Source organism: Acomys russatus, chromosome 3, assembly GCF_903995435.1.
Source record: "Acomys russatus chromosome 3, mAcoRus1.1, whole genome shotgun sequence".
Classification (NCBI taxonomy): Eukaryota; Metazoa; Chordata; class Mammalia; order Rodentia; family Muridae; genus Acomys; species Acomys russatus.
The window spans coordinates 20,925,165-20,949,528 of NC_067139.1; the positions used below are offsets into that span (position 1 = coordinate 20,925,165).

The 24,364-nt window shown below is 45.1% G+C and overlaps 1 protein-coding gene across 2 annotated transcripts in view; it reads left to right on the plus strand.

The window, feature by feature from the left end:
- The window catches only part of Ly86 (lymphocyte antigen 86), a 66,392-nt gene extending 43,149 nt beyond the window's left edge, over positions 1 to 23,243 (plus strand). The window contains exons 4-5 of one of the 2 annotated variants that reach the window (XM_051170162.1): positions 17,008 to 17,060; positions 23,160 to 23,243. In XM_051170162.1, coding sequence (XP_051026119.1) covers positions 17,008 to 17,060; positions 23,160 to 23,243 — 137 coding nt within the window. Of the gene's footprint in view, positions 1 to 1,322; positions 2,064 to 17,007; positions 17,061 to 23,159 lie in introns of those variants that run through there. The other variant, XM_051170155.1, reaches the window with a different exon arrangement.
- The last annotated feature ends 1,121 nt before the right edge of the window (positions 23,244 to 24,364 follow it).

A 24,364-nucleotide genomic window follows, 5' to 3' on the forward strand; every position in this document is an offset into this window, starting at 1 on the left:
GAGGATTAGCTCAGGTATTTGTTACAGTGAATGGAAAGGTAAAGCCCCAACCTATTCCCTGAACCAACTAAAGAAAAAATGTAAAATTTGGGAAAGACAAGCATGGGAGTCATATGTAAAGGCACTGGGTACATCTGTATGCGTACATGACTCCTTTGAGACATCTCTAACAGACACAGGACAACTCAACAGACACAGAAGGGACCTAGTGATGTCGCTTTCATACTAGACTCCTAGAGAGGTGCAAGAGACCGTGCTCACCCACAAGAGCTGCTGTTTCATGGTACCTCTGCCCCTGTCCAAGACACTTTTCATCAAAAATGTAGGACTTAAATCGACTCTAAAATACAGAAGATGTGAACATATGTCACTTTGTGCGTTATGTAAGCTACAGGACAAAATCGAGTTTGTATTCTAAACTCATTGACTTTAAACTCTTTGGGTTGAAAAAAATACCATAGTGACACTTCTTGCAGGGTGAAGAATTGTTGGGCTTTTGGTTGTTTTCTAGAGTGTTTGTTTAATTGATTGTTGTTTGTTTGTATTTGAGGGGAGGTCTTGAGTATGCCAACATGGCCTGACACTCACTACATAGCTGAGCATGGCTTTGAACTTCTCATCCTTCTGTGTCTGTCCCCTGAATACTGGGACTACAGGCATGTGGCCACATGCCCGGTTTATGCAGTGCTAAGGATCAAGCCCAGGGTTTCATGCATGCAATACAAATACTCCTGCAACGGAGCCACACCCCAAGTCCCTGACTAATTCTTCAGTCTAGAAATCAATTGCTCTCTGGCTTATCTTCTGCATAAATCAAGTTTACTATTATAATTGTTGGTCCAATATGGTAAATATATCAAAATTACTAGAATTTCAATATCCAGTGGACCCACTGAGAGCTATATATAAACATGGCATTGCCCTTAGGGCAGATATTAGCCCTGACAGTAGCTAAGGGCTTTGGACTATGGTGTTTCCTGATCTTACAGAGGCAAGTAAGTCAAAAGTGTAAGTGCACTAGGTACTCTCTTAAGCCCTGCATTCCTTCCCATCCTGGGGGTATTTCCTGCTGTCCAGGTTCTCCTCAAGTATCTGTATCTGATGTTCCTCAGGGCACCATTCACCTCTGAGATACCTCAGCCTTGTTGTCTACACCCACCCAAAACTCATCTTAACACTTCTACCTAAATCCTCAGGTCAGAATCCATTCGTTTCTCTGGTGCCTTTGTTCCTTCTGTTTCAGTGTGCTGCTTTCTGGGGGGTCTGTGAAAGGGCAGTGGAGGGGGGCTGAGCAATGAGAACGCAATCTCTTTATTGCCTAGATTTGGAAAACATCCCATTAAGTGCTTTCTGTACAATGCCTTCTACCTGCACTGCTATTGTGAAGACAAGGCCAAAAGCTACCTTCCAGGCAGCACATTGAAGAGCATTAATCTTGGCTGACAACCTGACAACCTCTATAAAGCATGCTGGAGACACAGCGCATCCGCAAGCCTTGCTATTCACTTGTTTAACAAATGCAAGCCCAGGGAATCTGGTCACTGATTTCTGCCATAGCAGAAGGAGATTAAGCAGCTCTATTTGAAGCCTCAATTATGAAATATGTCACCCCTTTTCTACCTGACCACTCACCTGGCCTCTGGGGCCATTTGAGACCACCCGCTTCTGTAAGCCCTGTTGCTGCAGGCTTTATGCTCTGATGGTTCCCCACCCCACACTTTGTTCTCAACCTCTCATGATGCCAGCTTCTCGCCCTGGCCTTTATCAACCCTCTCAATAGCCTGAGTGACAAGATGTCTTCACTCTTCTTCCCATGGATGAACCTACCTGGAAAACTGTACAGTCTCTCCTGCCATCCTCACTCCCAGTGTCATTTCGTAACTGCGGACAGCATGTCACCAAAAGCAATATTATTCTGGGACAATGTCCTGCTCCGGTGCCTCAGCCCTCTGCCTGCCTACTGAAAGATAGAATGGGGCTCAGCTCAGCCCAGCAGCTCTCACAACTCATCAGCTTTGCTTGGAGGCTGTGCTTAACTGCAGATGGATGGACCATCCTGGCATTTCAGAGAATTCTGAAAACGTGCATGCCTCTTGCATCACGCAGTTCCTAGAGAGGTGCATGCTTGTCTTAGCTAGGAAACCCATAACTGGCCAATGAGAGGGTACCACCGAAGTCTAACTTGGTGAAACAATGAAGTTTTGGGGGTTACGTACAGGACTATGGATGGGAGACTAATCACGGGAGCAGAAATGACTCCGCAGATCACGCCAGTGAAAGTGATAGGCCTGGTCTAGGGCCCACTCCTGAGAACCACTATCCTCTGGTGGACAGTCATGGCATTTGGAGCCGGACCTACATGACCCTGAGCGAGCCAAATACAATCCTTACCATAAAGAAAATGTGACTGAACGCAGTAGATGATCAAAGGGAGATGTGGGCCTTGCCTCTATGGCATGCATTTGAAATATCAGCCACAGCAGCTCCTTAAAGCAGCTAATGACAGAGACTCAAGCCAGGCCTCAAAGGCCCTCAGGAATCATCAGTCTCAGAGAGGAAGTCTGCATCCTAACGAGGCACCTGGAGAGGCACTGGAGGCCTTGGAGCTCAGAAGCTGTGGCTCTTTTTCCTCACAGGTAGCAAGATAATAAATGCCTTTGGTGCAAGCCTATATATTCCCCAGAGGTCAGCAAAGCCATCTCCCTGGCCTTCCGGTACCCAGGGGAGAGCCCCATTTGCATTTCTGTCACCTCGCTTTCAACCCTTTCTTATCTTCATGTTTTATTCCTTGTCTATAACCTTTAAGTAGCTCTGGGTTTCCTGGACAGCCACTACGGCTGCAAATTCATGGAGCATCAACCAAAGCAACAGCCTCTGTACTGAAGGAGTAGAACTACTCTACCCTTGAAGGGCAGAACACAGAGCTAAGAATAATGGCCACAAAAGAGAGGTGAGCAATGATTAAGCAAAGGGGACTCTTCATTGTTAAACAAAATGAAGAGAGAGAGCTTGCTTGCTAAGGAATCCGTATGGTTCAGGCATTTGTCTCCATCCTTAAATTCAAGCACAGCTGTAAATGATCCAGTTGTGGGTTAAAACTCTTTTAACACCAGTCAGTTTGTTTGGTTTGAGCCCAGTATAGTAAGGCTAATGATGGCCTAGGACCAGAAACAATTTTAACTTTCCAAGACAATGCTTAGCTTCTTTCCAAGTCCTCAGCCCATTATGAAATTCCATAAATCTAACTCAGTGTCTCACTCGCTTTTCATGCAATAATCATTTAGAAAGCTAATTTAAGAGGGCAACTCTCAGTTCCTCCATTCTACCCCAATCTGACCCTAAGGTTGCTGCTATTTGCATTTTAACTAAGTAAGCATCCCTGGGGCTCTGCTGTGCAGGGCCACAGAGTTTCCCAAAGCACGCTGGCCTTGTGTTGCATTCTTAGTCACCATGTTCTTGCCGGACCAGACCGGTTTCTGCAGATCACGCCCCCTTACTTTTCTTCCCCCATGTTCTTCCCTCTCTGGCCAGGAACCCAGTCCCTGCATCAACTGATAAGGTAAAATTTGAGTGTAGTATCTAGATTCTGCAGAAATCCAGGAATAGGTTGGCAGTGAACACATTGAATTCTCTTTTTCTGTACTTCCCTGAAGTTATGTTTCTCATACGGAAGTTGAGCAGCAAAGGAAGAGAGACCTGGCAAGAGGAAGGAAGTTGCAAATAAGTCTTACTACTCCCAGGATCCTGCTCCTCATCCATGACTGTCCAGGGCAGTTGCCTTCAGCCACCAGTGTCTGTGAGGCCTGGAACCATGGCCAGTCCAAAGTGGACATGCTCTAAGTCTAAAGCACATACTAGATTTTTAAAACTTTGTGTGAAATAATAATAATAATAATAATAATAATAATAATAATAATAATAACAACAATAACAACAACAGTACCTCATTTCTATATAGGTTACATGCTAAAATGGTAATATTTTAAATAACTGGGTTAAACAACATATTTCACTAATCTTACTTGTTTCCTTTTTCTTTTTTAAAGACGGCCCCTAGGAAATCTTAAATAGCCCATGCAACTCTCATTATATTTCTGCTAATGTTGACCCAGAATTTCATTGTCTAGCAAAATAACCCAAGTCATATGTGGTTACTCAAAAATTTTCCCAAAGTGAGTTAAAAAGCAGCTCATCTGTTGTACTGGCCACAGTGCAAAGTCTTGTGGCCACAAGGGGCTAAGGGCAGTCATAATCGATAGGATCTTTGCAGAATGTTCTGTCAGGTACTTTTGGCTTACCACGTCATAGCGCTCCATGTTGCTTGTAATCGTCTGTCCTGAACTCAGCAGTATAACTTGCATTAGAAATCTCACTCCCGGGGCCCCAGAACAGTGGTGTTTGCCTGTAATCCCAGACTCAGGAGGCAGAGGCAAGTGGATCTTCATGAGTCTGAGGCCAACCTGGTCTATAAAATGAGTCCAGGACAGCCTTGGCTACACAGAAAAATCCTGTCTCAGAAAAAAGAAAGAAAGAAAGAAAGAAAGAAAGAAAGAAAGAAAGAAAGAAAGAAAGGAAAGAAAGAAAGAAAGAGAAAAAGAGAATTCAATATGTTGACTATTTTTCTTTCCTCCTGCCAAGTTATTCCTGGATTTCTGCAAAATCTAAATACTACACTCTAATTTTACCTTATCAGTTGATGGAACAATTGGATTCCCAGGCAAAGAGAGAAGAACATGGGAAAGAAAAGAAATCTCACCCCTAGGCCCAGTTCAAACCCTAATATTTTCTCTTGTGCTCAAATCCTAAAACACGCGTTTGTGTCACAGCACTTACGGTGCCCTTTTGGGGAAGCCACCACTCACGGACCATCTCAGGATGACCATCTGCATCTTCCTCGCTTAATCCAAGATGTCTGTAACAAGTTGTCACACAATATGCAATTCACAACACTGGTTTGTTCTCTCAAAGTCCGGATGCCACAGATTTAAATCCCAAGTGTGGGAAGAGCAGGTTGTATGTGCCCTTGGGAGCTTAGGGAAGGAGCCTTCTTACCCACTTTCCTTTTCTGCTGCGTTCCTTGGCTCACAGCCACATCTCTCCACTCTCTACTTCCATCTCCACATGGCCTCTCCTCTTTCTTCTCCCATTGTCCCTCCCTCTCACCTTTTAGTTATACTGAGCCCATCCACGTAACCTCGGGTCATCTCTCCATCTCATAATCCTAATTTAATTACATCTGCAAAATCCCCTTTGGTATATACACAGCTCTGTGGACCAGGATGTGGACATCTGTGATTGACCACTGCTGCCTATGCAACCCTTAATAAGGAAAAACAGCCTTTTTTTTTTTTTTTCTGCTTGCCATGTCAAGAGCCCAAGTGACTATGTATAATCCAAGGAAGGCTTGAGCCCTTGTGTTTTTACCAAATTATTCTCTTGAAAACCAAACAACTGAGAACTCCCCAGACCATATTCCCAGACGACTTGCTCATATGAATGTTTTTTTTCTGGTAGGAGGCCAGATCATCATATCAAAGCCATGCCTCGCTGGGACATTACTGTCACCCCTTCTCAACTTCGTAGGCACCCCTACTTGACATATCACTTACTCAGAGGAGAAACAATTTGGCCTAAAGTCAATGACATAATTCATGTGCTGAAACTGCTCCTAGTTCAAAACTAGCTTGCTATTTAAATTAAGAAGATTGATGATGACACATCGCTGAATCACTGGAGAGGTGTGATGAAAAAAAGGCCACGATTGATTTAACCCTGGAGAACTCTTATCTGATAATTTTGTAATGATCCATTGCAAGTCCGCAGTGACTATTTTTGAGTTGATCACATTAGAGTTCTCTAGGTAGTGCAGTTCCATAAGCGGGCAGTGGCGGGGGGAGGGGGGTGGAGTGGGGGGGGGGTCAGAATTCTGCCTGCATGTGCAAGGGAAGATATCGAAGCAGAAATCATTGAACCAAAATGAAGAATAATTCACATGAAGGAAAAGCAACCACTTTTGCTGAACAGCTGTGGGCCCTAAAGTAGGACTGTGGTTTCACAAAGGAAGACAGTAAGTGATTCCCAGGGCGCTGACCTTACGTACAGCCAGTGTGATCAGACAAAATACTGACTATTAGTGGGAATGTAACTCGGCTGATAGCATGCACACTAGCATACACAAGGGCCTAGGATAGATTCCCCAGCACGACATAAGTCAGATGTAGTGTGGCACACACCTGAAACCCCAGCACATGGGACATGGACACAAAAGGATCAGAAGTTCAAGACCACCCTTAGCCACAAGTAAGTTAAAGAATATCCTGGGATGTGTGAGACCCTGTCTCAAAAAAAAAAAATAAAAATAAAAATAAAAATAAAAAACATAAAAATAAAAAATAAAAATCCCTCTGTCTCTACCACCACTGCAGGGTTCAGAGAATTCACGAGCATGATTCAGGACATGAAATTTTTTTCCTGATTTTTGACTTAAAAGTCAGGAAAAACAACTCCAGGCCATTCAATAATCTGTAGACTGAGTAGCCTGTCATCAGAGGCAGGTCCAAACGAATCAACAGCTGAGTGTCTTGGGCCAGCACTAGCTCAAATATAGCCTTGGTGCATGGGATGACTAGTTTTTAGTCTGCTTTACACAGGCTAGTCATCTGAGAGGGCTCTGTAAGATCCAGCTATCGGCAAACTTGTAGGGTATTTTCTTGACGAATAGTCATGTGTGAAGGCCCAGTGCATTGTGTGGGCTGTGCCACCCGTAGGCAGTAGTCCTGGGTCATGTAAGAAAGCAGACTGAACAAGCTATGGGGAGGAAGCCAGTAAGCAGCACTCCTCCATAGCCTCTCGTTAGCTCCTGCTTCCGGGTTCCTGGTCTAGTTGAGTTCCTGTCCTGCTCCCTCAGTGATGGACTGACACCTAGAAGTATAAGACGAAGTAAGCCCTTTCCTCCCCAATCTGCTTTCAGTCGTGGTGTTTCATCACAGCAATTGAATCCTTGAGACAGTGTTCGCAAGGAACATAGGGCACCAACATGGCCTGTCTTCTAGTTCTATAGCAGAATCCTTGAGGTTGGGGACTTTATAAAGGAAACGAGTTTGTTTTGATCTGTAGTTCTGGAGTCTAGGAAGTTCAAGCAAGGATGCCCACATCTGCTGAGGCCTGCTGATGCTTTATAACATGACAGGAGGAGCAAGGGGAGGAGATGAAGGGCACCGCTCTGCTCCACTGCGAACCTGCTCTCATGCTAACCAGCGCAGCCCCTGCAGAGCCAGAGCGCCCATCCCTCTATGGGGGGTGCTATCCCATGTGACCCAAATGCATCTCAAAGAGCCCACTCTCTCTCTTAAACCCCCCTGGGTTTGGGTACAGACAAGCTAGTCAAACCTTAGCAGGCACTTTCTGCCAGGGAGTACTCTGCATTTGGGATCCTCCCTGTGGAAAGAAAGAAATAAGGAACTTGGAAGCCTAACACTAAGCAGGAGTGAGGTGGGGGTACGGAAAGGGTCCCAACAAGGCAGAAAAGCTAGCCATCACTGTACCATAGAGCTGATCTCCAGCTTGGGGTCCTGGAGGAACTGCAGTGGGCCTTGCAGGATTGTCCTCCTCAAAGTCCGAAGGTTGCCAGGTCAAGGTCATCCTCTGGGGTTTCACATCACTGATTTCCTCGATTCTCTGTGTGACATCTCTTTAAAGCAGAGTCCTTATACCCAGGTGGCACTCAACCCCGTGACCTGGGATGACATCAGAGGGTCCCTCCAGCCTCTGATGGATTTCTGCTTCTCCCAACCCTCACCACACACTCTCTGCAAGCATGTGCTGAGGCCCTGCAGGCCCACATGAGACTTGAAGCAGGTATGCAGCAGAAACTCCTAGGGTGTACTTTGAAAATAAAACAAAAATGGGCTGGAGTGATGGCTCAAGAGCACCATGATTCAATTCCCGGCACTCACATGGTGAGTCACAAGCATCTGTAACTCCAGTTACAGGACATCCAATGCCCTCGTCGGGCCTCTGAAAGTACCAGGTACAAGCTGTGCACAGACCTGTATGCAGGTGAAACACACACACACACACACACACACACACACACACACACACACACACACACACATATGTATAATAAAATTTCTCAAAAGTGAAACAAAAATAACTCAGGGATTCTACAAGACAATGATTTTAAAAAAATGTCCCAGAAGCATGCAAGGCCCTGGTTCAATCCCCAGCATGCACACATGTGTGAACATGTACACAAAAGTACACACAGTGGTGGGGGCAGGGAAGGGAGGAGAGGAGAAAGGAAACCCCATTCTGTTTAACACCATGGATAAAACTGGAGGACAATGTGCTAAGTGAAATAAGCCACAGAGAGGACAGACGTTGCATGGTTTCCTTTATGTGTGTAAACCAAAAGTTAAAAACAAAACAACAACAACAACAAAAAACCACTCAAATTCATCAACTCAGAGAGGAGAGAATAGTTACCAGCCAGAACCTAAGAAGTAAAAGAGTGGCATTGGTCCAAGACTTTTGTACTATGAACACTAATTTTCTCACTGTTGTGATCAAAAGTCTAACAAAAGCAACCTAAAGAAGGAAAGGTTTTTTGGGGTTTTTTGTTTGTTTGTTTGTTCGTTTTGGTTCACTGTTCAGGAGATGCAATTTGGGGCTGGAGATATGGCTCAGAGTTTAAGTGCACTGTCTATTCTTCCAGAAGTTCCACGTTCAATTCCTAGGAACCACATGGTGGCTCACAACCATCTATGATGAGATCGGGTGCCCTCTTCTGGCACACATGGGACATACCCGGCACACATGTGGACAGAATACCATATACATGGTAAATAAATCTTTAGAAAGGAAAAAGGAGATACCACTTATCACAGCCTGGCCACATTGCATCCACAGTTGAGAAGCAGACCAGGGTGCACTTTGGTGCTCTGCCTGCTTTCACCTTCTTTTTCAGCCTGAGATTCCAGACCATAAAATAGTGCCACCCACATTTAGACCAGCCACCTCAGTTAACTCGAGCTAGAAACTTCCTCACAGATGTGCCCGGAGGCCACTCTCTGAGCCAATTCTACACCCTGTCAAGCTGGCAGCACTAACCTTCGCAGGCACAGACTTCCTACTGTGAGATCAAGCATTCTTGAGATCGGATGTACAGTGTGGAAACTGGCCCTCACATTCCTGTGTTACTTAATAGAAATTTGTTGACAGGATGGATCTTGGGTGTTCTTATTGGGGGGACAACACTAGGAGTGCGTGGCTGCATTGGTCAGCTTTAAATGTCTTTGGTATACACTTTGTTGATAGTTTTCTATAGCTTGGGATAACCTGTTTGCCTTACTGGCCCAGCAGAAAGGAGCAGGCCTCAAAATATCACCAGTTGCTGGGGCAACAGACCAGCACCAAGACCCATAGCCCGATTCATATGACCCTACACTTATTCCCACATCCTTAAGCACCTCCACTCGGGTAAATCTAGGTCCCTGAATATATAACAGAAAGAAATTTCAGAAAGAGTCCAAGTGAAGAAAAGTAAGTGTTTTAAGCAGAGGTAGGACGCAGTGTAGACTCAAGAACAGGTGTTAAACAAGAGGCACCAGGAGGGGCAGAGTTCACATCCACAGCATAAATGTGGGCTTCCCAAGGGAAAAGAAAGGAACACCTACTGTTGTCCTAGTTGGCTTTATATTGATGTTATAAACACCAGAACCAAAAGCAACTTGGGGGAGGAAAGGGGCTATTCATCTTACAGCTTACAGGCTGTCATGGAGGGAAGTCAGAGCAGGAACCCAAGACAGGAACTGTAGCAGAGACCATGGAGGAAGACCTCAAGGCTGATGATGCTCAGCTGCCTTTCTTACACAACCCAGTACCACATGCCAAGGGGTGGAAACACCAACAGAGGACTAGGCCCTTCCACATCAATCATTAATAAGGAACATGCGCCCCCACAGACTTGCCTACAGCCCAATCTCATAGACGTATTGTCCCAAGTGTGGTTCCCTCTTCCCAGATGAGCAAACACTACCCGGCACAGGTGTCTTTACACTGATGCACACCCACAGGTGATTTTATAGCTCTCTAAGGCTCCCTGTTGCAGCTTCAGAGCTACCTGTGGCAGACAGATGCCCTGCCAAGGCAAGAGAAATCATAACTGGAGAGGCAAGCAAACACTACCTGGATGGGGTGAGCTGTCTACTGCAGATTCAGCCATGTGAATTCCATGCAGGACCAACACAGCTGTACCCAAGATGGCAGCTATTGCACAGCCAACTCATCTTGAGGATTTCAATGGTCAGCCATAAAGTAAGTGCTCTGGTTTCAACACCCAAGAAAAAGGCTGGGTAAACAAATAAAGGGGGCTGAGGATTGTAGTTCAGTGATCAAGCACTTGCCTAACATAGGTAAAGCCCTAGGTTCAATCCCCAGCATAGCACATAAAAATATAATAACCTTTTAAAATATAGCCTTCGTTCTACATACACTAATAGACTTGGCATCATAATCGTTAGTCTACGTACTTTTACATTGTGAAAACACTGTACCAATGCTTAAATGTTTTGAAAGTGGAAGAAAGTCTAAGGATGTCCTAGAAAGGTCTGAGGAAGGGTACAGATGCTTCCAGTGGAGTTCACCACTCTGGGAGCACCTCTACTACAGGAGGACCTACACTGTGGGAGCACGTCCACTCGAGAACATCTCCACTCTGGGAGCACCTCCACTATGGGAGGATCTACACTCCAGGAGGACCTCCACTCCAAGAGCACCTCCACTCGGGAACACCGCCACTCCGAGAGCACCTCCACGCTGGGAGCACCTTCACTTGCTCCAGCCTCTGCCTGGTTTCAGAGAACAAAAAGATGGAGCAATTGACTGAGCTCAGTGGAGCCTGTGCAGAAGCATCTCCCACTCCGACCAATTAACTGAACCTACCAAGCACTGACCAGTGCAGCCAGAACTAAAGAGCTTGAAACAGAGTCATCCCCAGTGCATGAAGTTCTCACTCAGGTCAGTGGGACTCATCCAACAAGCACTTACACCCACCCATGTTGTCATCACTGGAGAGAGAACTACGGAAACAGGACCCAGGCTGGATACAGAGGCTGGGATCCATGATGGTTGTGGAGCCTAGGGGTGGGGAAAGAGGGAGCAAGGCACAGACCTTCACCCCAAGTCTGTGTCCTTGGACCATGTGGGGCCTGTGTGTCCGTGCTGTAGAAGTCAGTGTCTGGGGTAGGAGTGGGGCTCAGTGGCCCATCACCCCCATAGTGAGCATGGCATTAATCCCTAGCACAACAAAAAGATGATCAAATTAAGCTTGCTTGAACTAAAGCCAATTTACTCTCTTTAATGAGGAAAAAAAAAGGCCAATTCTTAGAAAGGTTTTCTGAATCAAAAAAGTGAATTTCTTTAATCTTCGGCACATTAGAATTGAATAAGTATTCCAATGAGGGAAAGGAAGAAATGGGTGCAAGCACCCTGGGGACCTTTTTATAGCACAGAGTGTGAGAATGTTAATTAAAGGATTCTCAGAAACGAAGAGGCCTGAGAGGGGAAGGAACGAGCATTTAATTTTAGGTGTTGTTTTGTCGAGTTAACAACAAAAAGTCACTTCCCCAAGTTACTCGCAGCTATTCTCGGGAACATCATGGGCCCCAAAAATGCTCCAGTTGAAAGTGTGAAGCATAGAAAACCAATTTAGTGAACGCCTCTCCCAGTGGAAGGACCTGTTAAGGGTGAAGAGCGCAAATTAGCAAACCCTGGGGCACTAAGTGAGCATCGGAGAAGAGCAGCGATCATCCAAATGATGTTCTTCAAACAGCTATACGTGTCCATTTCTGAAACTGAAAAAGCGGAAAAGAAACACACATGCTTCCACACAAGACTTTCCAAAACTGAGTGTCATCGTAGCCGTCAGAATCCGTCAAGTGACACTTCTCTGCGCTGACTAATAATCAACTAGTGACAATTGCCATTACTCTTACTGGGTTCCACACTCTGCCTAATGAGGCTAAAGTCAAGCTCTCTAGTCCTCTCCTTGGACCCTGCAGGAAGTCTATTCTGTGAGTCTAGAAGTTGAGAGGCAAGATTGGCCACTGTCATTTTGCTAGTGACTGAGAGAGCTGGGCCTTATACCCATCTCTGCTGCTCAGCTCAAGCCATTTGCTCCAGGCCACCCAAAAGCAATAAAGTAGGCATATAATATGCCCAAATGAATGCACTCACAGAGAGAAACCATAAGTTTGAGGTAGGAAGGGGACCAGCAGGATGGCAGGTGAGAAAGAAGGCAATTTGAAGGTAAACATAAGCAAAGTACCATATATGTATGTTGTAGGGATAGCCTGGAATCCGAAGGCACCTTCTGAGATTTCCAGGTTTGCGTATCCAGGAACAAAGAACTGGACTGGGGATGCTAGCTAATTTTAGAAATAGAGATAGCTTATCATCAAGAAAGGCAAGGCTGGAGAGATGGCTCAGTGGTCAAGCATAGAGTTTGGATCCCAGGTTCCACATCAAGCAGCTTACAAATGTCAATAACTCCAGCTCCAAGGATCTGGTACCTCCTTCTAGCCTTGTTGGTCACTCTGGAAAACACACACACACACACACACACACAGAGAGAGAGAGAGAGAGAGAGAGAGAGAGAGAGAGAGAGAGAGAGAGAGAGATTGCTTTAATGTGAGAAAGAGGAGAGAGACAGAGACGTAGACAGACACACTGGACTTAGCCCCAGGCCCCTAGATTCATGTAGCATCTACCTTTCCCAGCTTTTGGAAGTGTGTTCTCACACATGCTCTACGCAACCCTGCAGAGGCATGTTCTCCAGTCCTGCCAACAGCTGGTTTTGTTGCTGTTTTCCATGTTTATCCTGATGGCTATGGAGCCCCCCTCCACCTTACTCTCCTACTGCAATATGCATGTGTGAAAATGAGATGTCATCTGGGGATGGTGCACCTGCAGTCACAGGTCTTGGAGGGCTGAGGCAGGAGGATCAGAAATTCAAGATCCTCCTCAGCTTCTTAGTTAAGCCAAGGCCAGCCTGGACTAGATGAGACCTTTACTCAAAACAAACAAACGAAATGTCATGGTGGAACCCACTGTCTTTTAAGCTAACTAAAAACAACCAGTTGGTCTATTTTAAAATAGTTGTTTTGCAGCATGGTACTGGCACAGCAACAGGCTGGTTGATCAGTGGAATCGAATCGAAGACCCAGATATGAATCCACACACATATGGTCACTTGATTTTTGACAAAGAAGCCAAATCCATTCAATGGAAAAAGGATAGCATCTTCAACAAATGGTGCTGGTCTAACTGGAGGTCTATGTGTAAAAAAATGAAACTGGACCCATATTTGTCACCTTGCACAAAACTCAAATCCAAGTGGATTAAAGACCTCAACATAAAACCAGAGACACTAAGCCACTTAGAAGAAAAAGTGGGAAAGAGCCTGGAACATATTGGCACAGGAGACAACTTCCTGAACAGAACACCAACGGCCCAGGCCTTAATGTCAACCATTAATAAATGGGACCTCATGAGGCTGAGAAGCTTCTGTAAGGCAGGAGACACTGTCAAGAGAACAAAGCGACAGCCTACAGACTGGGAAAAAATCTTCACCAACCCTACATCTGACAAAGGTCTAATATCCAAAATATATAAAGAACTCAAGAAATTAAACACCACCAAACCGAATAACCCAATTGAGAAATGGGGCTTGGAACTAAACAGAGAATTCTCAACAGAGGAGTATCAAATGGCTGAGAAACACTTAAAGAAATGCTCAACCTCCTTAGTCATCAGGGAAATGCAAATCAAAACAACTCTGAGATTCCATCTTACACCCATCAGAATGGCTAAGATCAAAAATTCAAGCGACACCACATGCTGGCGAGGATGTGGGGAGAGAGGAACACTCCTTCATTGCTGGTGGGAATGCAAACTAGTACAGCCACTTTGGAAATCTATCTGGTGCTATCTCAGAAAAATGGGAATAGGGCTTCCTCAAGACCCAGCTATTCCACTCCTTGGAATATACCCAGAAGATGCTCCAGCACACAACAAGAAAATTTGCTCAACCATGTTCATAGCAGCCTTATTCATAATAGCCAGAACATGGAAACAGCCTAAGTGTCCCTCAGTAGAAGAGTGGATAAAGAAACTGTGGTACATATACACTATGGAATACTACTCAGCTATTAAAAACAAGGAATTCCCGAAATTTGTGGATAAATGGATTGAGCTAGAAATGATCATAATGAGTGAGTTAACCCAGAAGCAGAAAGAATCAAATGGTATATACTCACTTATATCTGCATACTAGCCCAAGGGGCATGTCCCACGAAAGCCTTCACTTACCAGGAAACTGGGACAGAGGGGAAGGCATCCTATTGGGACTCTAAATGAGAGACGCATGGGAGAACAGCAAAATAAAAGGATCCAGAGGGTCCTAGAAATCTACAAGTAGAACAATATGATAGGCAGATTTGGGCCCAGGGGTCCCGCTCAAACTAAGGCACCAACCAAGGACAATACAGGAGGTAAACTTTAAACCCCTTCCCAGATCTAGCCAATGGTCAGAATATTCTCCACAGTTGAGTGGAGAGTGTGATACGACTTTCTCACGTACTCTGGTGCCTCACATTTGACCATGTCCCCTGGAGGGGGAGACCTGGTGGCACTCAGAGGAAGGACAGCAAGTAGCCAAGAAGAGACTTGATACCCTATGAGAATATATAGGGGGACATAATCCCCCTCAGGAACAGTCATAGGGGAGGGGAATAATGGGAAAATGGGGGGGGGGAGGAATGGGAGGATACAAGGGATGGGATAAACATTGAGATGTAACAAGAATAAATTAATAAAAAAAAAGTAAAAAAATAAAAAAATAAAAAATAAAATAAAATAAAATAAAATAGTTGTTTTGTTTTGGTTGTTGTTATTGTTTTAAGACAGGATTTCTCTGTGTACCCCTAACTGACCTGGAACTCGTTTGTAGATCTCTGAGTTGGCATCAAACTCAGAGATCTGCCTACCTCTGCCTCCTGAGTTCTGGGATTAAAAGTGCATGCCATCAACACCAGTTACCCTGGTTCTTTTTGTTTTGTTTTGCCTTTTCAAGACAGGGTTTCTCTGTGTAGCCATGGTTGTCCTGGACTTGCTTTGTAGATAAGGCTGGCCTTGAACTCACAGAGATCCACCTGCCTCTGCCTCCCAAGTGCTGGGATTACAGGCTCAGGCCACTGTGCCCAGCTTACCCCCAGCCCATCTTACCCTGGCTTTTAAAGTGACTGAGACAGGAGGCCTCTGACGTAGGCCAGAAGAAAGATGAGTCTTATGGCCCAGTGAAAACACTTCACCATTCCTAACTCAGTGTGATGATCGGGAAACAACCTCCACTATGTGAGGGACCTAAATTCTTTACTGTTCTTTTCTTGAAAAGGGGACAGGTGATAATTCATCTGTGTTGAATGCAGCTGGACTTGTTGCTAATAAATGACACCACTTGGCTCCTCCAGCTGTAAGCAGCAACAGATGGTGTTTAGAGAAGAGAGAAAAGAAAACTAAACAAACAAACAAAAAACCCAAAGGTGACTACAATGCAACCCTAGCCTGCATCCAAGCCACTGAATGTTTCTCCCGGAACTAAGGCAGTCTTGTCTTTGCATGCTAGCCACAGACTGAGAACTGAGCCCTCAGCACATCCTAAGAATCCTGCGGCTTCTCAAGGAATTTACTTCCCCATTGTTCATAAAGGTCCATTGTAATAACTCCCTTTGCTCACCAATACCCAAGGCCTCCGCGTTCTGCCTGTGACCTTCAATGAGAACACCAGTGCAGTCAGGCACCCTGCATTGATGTACTAACCACCTTGCAAGTCAGTCTACCCCAAGCCCAGTCTGTGTCTGTTGTCCTGCATCAGAGTTATGTTGGTGCTCCTTCTCTCAATGGCAAGTCTCTTCTTTCCGTCTTTTTAACCTCTTCTCTCTGTTTATTCCTTGTCTTCTGCAATTTGGTCATTTTCCTTCCTTCAGGCATCCACTGGCTTTCCTTCTTTCAATGCTGTATGCTGGACTCATGACTTTATAGCTAATGACTCAAATATCTGTAGCCCTCTAATTCTTGCCCCCAATTCCAGATCTGTTTCCATCTCCTTTCAAAGACCCTTTATTGGTCATTTCAAGGGTCACGCCCTTTAATTTTCCCTGACACACTTTTTTCTCCATGACTTCCTATCTTAATGAGTAGCACCCCAATCCTCGCAGATATTCAAGCCACCCCCTTCTCTGTTCTTATGTTTTCTCAAGTTGGGGGGTTTTTTACATCGAGGCCTTTGTCTTTATACTGTTGCTTTAAAATCTTTCGTGTTCCTCAGGACTTAGCTGACTGTCACCACCACAATGACAGTGATACCTCCTTTGTAAAACTCAACCTCCCCTCTGTTCCTGGGGAGAGCAAAAGCTTTCCAGGGGCTGCTTTTCAGTCTTTGCGTTCATTAACTCTTCATTTTTTTCCCCAGGCCTAGGAAGTGGGTGCTGTTTTTAAATTAAAACACCCATCTTAGGAACAAGGTAACTGAGTGGGAAGAGAGAAAGGCTGGCCTGGCAGTTACAGGCAGTGGCTTCAGGGTTCCCCTGTGTTTCTCCTGCTTCCCAGCTCCAGTCTGGACTTTTGACCACTGAGTCAGGCGGCCACAGTCTCTCCACGGCCTCCGAGCTTTGTTTCGGGGCTTCTCACTATGTAGGCAGCGCTCTCTGCCCAGGTGTCTCTGTGCTGTCAACCTCATCACTGGAGAGCAAGCAACAGGCAGACAGGGTCTACTGCTCATAAGTGGCTGAGATCCATCTGAAGTCAGGAAAGTAAAGCTTTTATATCGATGGCTACTCTTATTTTATTACCCAGACTTCATCAGCATCTCTAATGGCCACGACTGACACGAAGACATTATTTTGAGGCTTGTTTAAATGAATGAACAATATTGTCTATGTTTTTCAGAGCAGATATACTACGCTGGCCCTGTCAATAACCTTGGACTTGATGTTCCGCAGGTAAGGTTTTGGTTTTCTGTTTTGTGTTGTTATGTAATTATTGTGACAAAGAGTTGATCTTTGACTCATGGGGGAGAGGAAAGAGGTGGAAAAGAATAAGAGAACAGACGTAAATAGTTGAGAGTGTTAGCACATGCCATGATTAGGAGGCACGCTTGACATGCGGGCGTGGTCCTTTTGATGCTTCATACTGGTATTCTGTAAAACCTTTGGGTTGAGCCAGAGCAAACCCTAATGAGACCTGAAATGCTGGCATCTTGTCCACAGGATGCAGGGGGTGGGGATGGAGGATGCTCCATATGGCTAGACTTGCTTGGGATGTGTAGGCAGCAACTGGCTCCTGGCAGTCCAGAGAAAGAAGAGTTTACAAACCACAAAGGCTTCAATATCCCACTAGTTTCCACCCTTTCCCTATGACCACCAAGCTGGGATGTTAGTCTGCTTCTATTTACTCTCAGTGGGTAAAGAATGGGGAGAACAGCCTGGGGAGAGAGCTCAGCCAGGAAAGTGCTGCCTTGCAAACATAAGGGTCTGAGTTTGACCTCCAGAGCCCAAGTTTGAAAAGTTAGATGAAGGCCAGGTAGCATGGCACATGCCTGTAATCCCAGCACTCAGGGAGGCAGAGGCAGGCAAATGTCTATGAGTTTGAGGCCAGCCTGGTCTACAAAGAAAGTCCAGGAGAGCCAAGGCTACACGGAGAAACCCTGTCTCAAAAAAACAAACAAACAAACAAACAAAAAAACAAAAAAACCAAACAAACAAAACTTCAAAATAAAAGGGCTAGATAAGGTGGTACATGCTCATAATCCAAGGGCTGGAAAAGCAGAAATGAGCCAGCCAGCCTGGGGAGTTTCAGACCAGTGATATAGCCTGACTCGAAAAAGGAAAAAGGTGTGTCTACCTGCAAGTGCACACACAATTACATATATTCCACACACACATGCATCTTCACATACAAATATGACCATATAACACATGAATACAGAGGAATAAAGATGTACCCAGCCCACCACTCCAGAGTCTGGTACATCCAGAGTAAAGCGGTCATATCTGGCAAGGGGCTTCTTGCTGGTGAGGACTTTGCAACATCCTAAGTCAGCACAGGACATTAGGGGACAAAAGGAGTCACAGTTTTTATAACATACCCACTCCCAGGAAAACCCATTGACGCTTTAACCTATTAGTCTATAAATGAATGAATCCACTTAAGAGGGTAGACCCCTTTTAAAGGTTCCAGGTCCCACATCTTCTGACCTCATGCTGGGGATTAAGTTTCAACGAACTTTATAGTGGGGGCAGTCATACAGCAAGTGACACACAGATAAATAAATTGGCCTGTCCTGAGCATTCAACGGCAAGACTCAAAGCGAGGACACGTGTGAATTGAAGCTACTCTGCCATCACCACACATTTTCCTGCTGCTCCTTGAAAGAAGGATACAAAACATCACGAAAATGCCATCATTTTCACATCTTGCTTTCAGCTTCATCTTTGCAGCCATCCTGGACCTGAAGGAGGCGCTGCCTCTTGCAGAAGGAATCTCTGGAGCTTGGTTTCAGCTCTGAGATTGTTTCCCTCCTATCCCACCCAGTGAGCTCCTAAGTCACAGAGGCTGGAACAGGCCCTCTCCAGTTTCCACAGGAATCCTTCTCATAGCAGGAGCTTCTGGCCCTCCCTCTCTGGGATTCACCAGCGAGCTTCCCAGGCCTTTCAGTGAGATGCACAACTTCTTCCAGGAAGGAAAACTCTCCTCACTTCCAGCACGCAGGGCCTGAACTCTCCCAGGGAGCATTTCTTAACATTGTTGCTACTTGAATGCTTTTCCTTTCCACATTTTTCTTCTGATACCCCGCTAGAGACTGGTGTAATAATAGCTAACAACTGCATTTCATTTTGCTTTGCTGGCTTTATAAAATCCATTACCCTTAGCAATTCCTATGCAACGAAGGCAGGGGAGGGGAAGGGGGTGGGGGGACTCTTTAAGTCATAGAAGCTCTTTGAAAGGAAATTTACCTTCAGAGATGTAACGGGGTTTATAAAAGATGCTCCTCATCTTAACACAGGATTATATCCCATAAACTCTCCATGAATTGAAAACAGCTTAAGTTGAAAATGCATTGAGTCCACCCAGCCTGCAGAACAGCTTAGCTTAATGGCACAATATACAGGAGAGTTCTGGTCATTTGATCATGTATTCTCATGCCTGGGCACTGTGACTCACTGTCCCTGCTCAGTGTGGAAGGAGCTTTGAACTGCATGCCACAGGCCTGGAAAAACATGAAAACTCAAAATGAAAAGTGCAGATCCGACTGCACCCATTTTTGTCTCTCACCATTGTAAGTAGAAGCGTTGTCAGCGGGCACTAACTGTAGCCATCTACACCGCTCGCAGCATACTCCTCTCCTGCCTTCTTCAACCAGTGACAATGCTCCAAGAGATACAGCCAGACGCATAGCCAGGCGTCCTGACGCTGGCTGGTTCTCCTCCTCTTCTGGGCCCTGTACGTGGGAAGCAGACACCTGTTAAGCTCCTGGCTCCCACCCAGCCTGCAGAACCAACAAAAGGCATAGCTTCTGGGGAAACATTCCACACAGGCCTATAGGACACTAACAGCTGGAGATTTCTCTTTAACCAAAGTTTTTCCCACTCAGCATTTACTCTTCAATACCTTGGCTATTTTCCTTCTTTTTTGAAATGTATTTATTTTCTTATTCATGTATGTAGTATATACTGATTAGTGTGGTTGTGTACACATGTGCATGTACATGTGCACAAGGATGTGTATGCGTGTAAGGAGCCCAGAGGTGTCCATTGGATGTCTTCTCTTGGTCTCACTCCATCTTTATTTTTTACATTTATGTGTTTGTGAGTGTGTGTGTGTGTGTGTGTGTGTGTGTGTATGTGTGTGTGTGTTTTGCACATGTCACAGTGCATGTGTGGGAATCAAAAAACAACTTTCAGGAGTCAGTTCTCTCCTTGCACCTTGTGGGTTCTGAAGATCAAATTCAGATGGTCAGGCTTGGCAAGAAGCACCTTTCCCTTTGAGCCATCTTGCCATGCCTGCACCTTTATTTTTTTGCACAAGGTCTCATAATGAACCTGAAGCTCATCAATTCAGCTGGACTGGTTGGCTATTGAGCTTCAAGGATCCACTTATCTCCACCCTCAATGCCCCCCCCCATGCCACACACACACACACAAGGGTTATGTTTATAGGCACAACCACCCCTGCTGGGTTTTTTTTTCCCATAGATTCTGGAGACACAAATTCAGGTCTTTGTGTTTGCGCACGAAACTACCAACTATGCTACCTCCCTAGCTTAAAACTTATCTTTTAATTGATGGACAATATCTGGGTGTGTTTAAAGAGTTCAGTGTGACCTCTCAGGATACATGCAGAGTCTATATTGATCAGATCAGGGCAATTGGCATAGCCATTACTATCATTTCTTTATGCTGAGAAATGATAGCACCGGCGTATCTATTTAAGCCCTCACTACCAGCTCATTTTTCTTTTAACACTTCCAATCCCTTGACCCAAATTAAGGTTCTGCATATGATCCTATATCTGTCTGTGTCTGCTCTTCCCTGAATTAAAAGTTGGAGATCCTTTGGGCTTTCAAAACATATGGATACCCTCTTGGTACAACCTGACCCATAAGTTGCACTTCCAGTGCCCTCCTCAGCAACAGAAACAGGGTGCTATCTGTCCAGTACCCCTACACTGGCCTCCTGTCATGTAACCCATGCCTCCATCTGCCTCCAGAAAGGCTTGGCTCCCTGAATCATCTCATCCTTCATATAGAAGCATGTGTATCTTGCCATTCACAATCTAGAGCCCCTTCCTTCAAATGCTGTATCTTCTTTTAGGCTAATGCCACTTACAACCTCTTTTAAACACAACAGTCAACGAGATCTATCATACCTGAGAAAATTGCCACACCTGGGTCCCTTTCATACTCAAAGCAAATACCCCACCATGTCTGCTGAGCTCTGAGACTCTGGTCCCCTATGAGCCTCCAATATCCCTAAATCTCCCTCCTCCCTGAAACCCTATTGGCCCCTTGTCTGTCTCTCCAATATATGGAGACTTCAGCCACACAGTAGCATGGCATCCTCTTGTATCTCTTTCAGGCCTTTCTCTCCAAGGCCTCCCTTTGATCAGCCTACTTAGAGATGCAAGCCAGCATCAGCCCGAACCTTACCCAGCTATTCTTTCCACTCCATTTCCTGCCTGAAACCCTCCATAGCGGCTACATCTGCAGAGTTCCTTACCCTGGGAACTTTGCATCTCTCTCAGTGAGATGCAAGCTATTCAGGGCAAGGAGTTGGCTTGAGTTGTTCTAGTGGTTCTCCAGAGACCTGAACAATGCCTCGCACACAAAAGGTGCTCAGTGAATGTGAGGGACCAGCTCTAGCACTTCCAGATGCCATGAGAGTCCTTGAAGCAGGGATGAACAGGAGCCGTGCAAAATCAACTCTTTATTTGGTTTTTTAAGGAAGTAAAGTCAGAAAGGTTTTAAGGAAGTCTAAGTCAGTTATTTCACATGACAGCTGCATAAAATTCTACAGAATTTCAACCTCAGCTAAATTTCAGAAATCAGAAAGCAAGTGCCATGTCTATGCCCCACTAACCCCCAAAGCAAGTACTTCATTTTATTTCTTATTAACTTCAATGTTTGAACTCTTCAGCCAGTTTTGGTTTTGGCCAAAGGACACAGCTTTTGCAGTTTCCTTTCAACTAGACATTAGCACTCTTAGGCTATTTTTTGCATAGAAATACTAAACATTGCCTCAATTTGCGGTTAATTTTTCCAGCTCAGCTTGATGCCTACCTAGCTAGGCATCTTATATAGAATCCTTGAACATAGCAAAATGTAGCTGCAGCCTTACATGCCTCAGCTCTAATTTCTAATCTTCTCTTCGTTAGTATGACAATTCCAAAGTCCGCTCTCTGTGGCAGCCAATCTTTCCAAAAAAGTCAAATCATTAACCCAAGCTGCTTCGCTCACCATTCCACACACAGCTGATGCCTTCCTCAGAATCCATTCAAGCCTTTTCTTTAAAGTTCTAAATCATAGGCAATTTTTCTTTTTGCTTGATCAAAGGGTCAGCCCTGGGAATTTCTTTCCTCAATGCCTCATACTTTTCACGTGCCATTTGTAAATCACAAACCAATTTTTTCCTTTTTCCCAAATTAATGTTGCTCCTACATTAGAGACATTCTTATCCTTAAGCGTGCATTGCTGGCCAGGTGTTATTACTTGAATTTGGCACAACATCCAGCTTTCTGTGCTCAGTGATTTTTGGAGAACAAAGAACAGGTGAGGGGGAGCACACATCGAGATAAGGAGAGAGGAGAGCAGAGTGAAAGCAGCATTATGAGAGTCATAGGTGGCATCATAACAACTGATGAGCTCAGGGGTCAGGAGGGATCAGATCTTTGTCAGACGGCTCAACTCCCGTCCATTCAGGGTCATCTGGAGGAGACCTCCAGCTCGGATCCTTGTCAAGCCATTTGCATAGTCTCTATTCCTGGGTCCCTGGGCATGCCACTGCCAGCAAACAAATAGAACTATTCCTCAGTGCTCGTGAGGGATAGAACCCAGGACCCCCTCAAACACCCAGATCCACAGATTTACCAGAAAGATGGCTTAGAAGGTAAAGGTACTTGGTGATCTGAGTTCTAGCCTGGGCTCCCATATGATAAAAGAAAACTAGTGCCCATCACATTAAAATAAATAAATATAATTTTTAAAAAAATTTAATGCACAGATGCTGAAATCTTTTCTTAAAATAGTCCTTGCAGTATACCCTATACTCATCCTTGGGCTCACTTTAATCATGTTCAGATTACATAAAACACTTAACGCCATGCAAGCTTTAGATTGATTGTTATACTGCATTGTCCAGAGACCCGTAACCAAACAAAGGAATCCTTACCTGTTTAACACAGGAACATTGCTTTGACAAATCTTTTCATTCTGCAGTTGGTGGAGTGTGCACAGTCCTAGAGCAGATGGGGGAATGGCTGTCTTTATCAAGAGGCTGACTATACTGCGGGTCATCTGCTTTATGCCTTGCCTGTGTCCCTTGCAGGGAGAGTACCAGGTCTTGCTGGAACTGTACAATGAAAACCGTGCTACTGTGGCTTGTGCCAATGCTACTGTCGTCTGCTCCTGACCACGGGCTGCCAAAAACTTCACAGCAAACTCAGCCTCAGGGAGCCCAAAGGTTTTCAGACCCACCTGCCTGTAAGAAGAACCACCTGTGACCAAGAAAAGCTCTACAGAGAAATCCCTCTGCCAATCTTAGCCCCAGGGGCAGCTGTTCCCAGGCCCAGCTGATGAAATAAAGCCTCCAGAATGATCTATTTCTGAGGACCCTAAGTGCTCTTGAGGCCCCATTTGTAATGGCTCTTTTTATGTGATTACCTCTCATGGAACTTACCTCCTTGTCTGCTCCTTAGGAACACTTCCTCACAGTTGCCTGAGACATTAAAAAAAAAAAAAAAAAAAAACACCCACACCTATTCATTGTGGCTTACTCAATGATTCTAAGTACTGTGTGTGATTAACGAGTTCTTTTCTTTGGATACAAGTGTTGGCCACTGGTGCAGCACAAGTAACTCTCAGAAAGCCAAGAGGATGGTGGCCTGCCTAAAATTCAGAGGCAATGTGTCGTTTCTGCTCCTGGGCCCTAAGACCAGGAGAAGCTGGTAAAACCCCACCAAGAGTGACAGCATCCTCCCACTTGTCCACATACTCTTTCCCTTCATCCTCTGTGCCTGTGAGTCCTCCATCTCTGCAGCAAATCCCTATGGTAACTAACTTCCAAATGGAAAAATGGACGCTAGGCTCACAGCTTTGGAAGTTTCTGTTGGTGGCCTGTGGTGGAGTGTCACCTTACTGCAGGAGCATGTAACAGACTAAAGGGAGACAGGATCCCACAATCCCCTTCAAGACAATAACACCAGTTACTCGAAGACCTCCTACGAGGCCCCTTCTCTTCAAGGTTGCACCGGCTCTAAATAACACCTCCCTAGGGACCAAGCTTTTAACTCATTGGCCTTCCAGGTCAGTCAAGATTCAAACTATAGTATCCTCAAAGCCTGACTTTACCTTCCTCATGCACATTGGTGCTTATTATTGAATTAATTATTGAATTAATAATTCATTCATTCATTATTCAGACAATTACTACTAAACACTTTATTATCAGGTGCCATGGTCTTATAAACAAAAAGGCACTGTGCCTACCTCCTCAGAACTTTCAGTCCTTGAACAGCTTAGAAGCCATGAGTC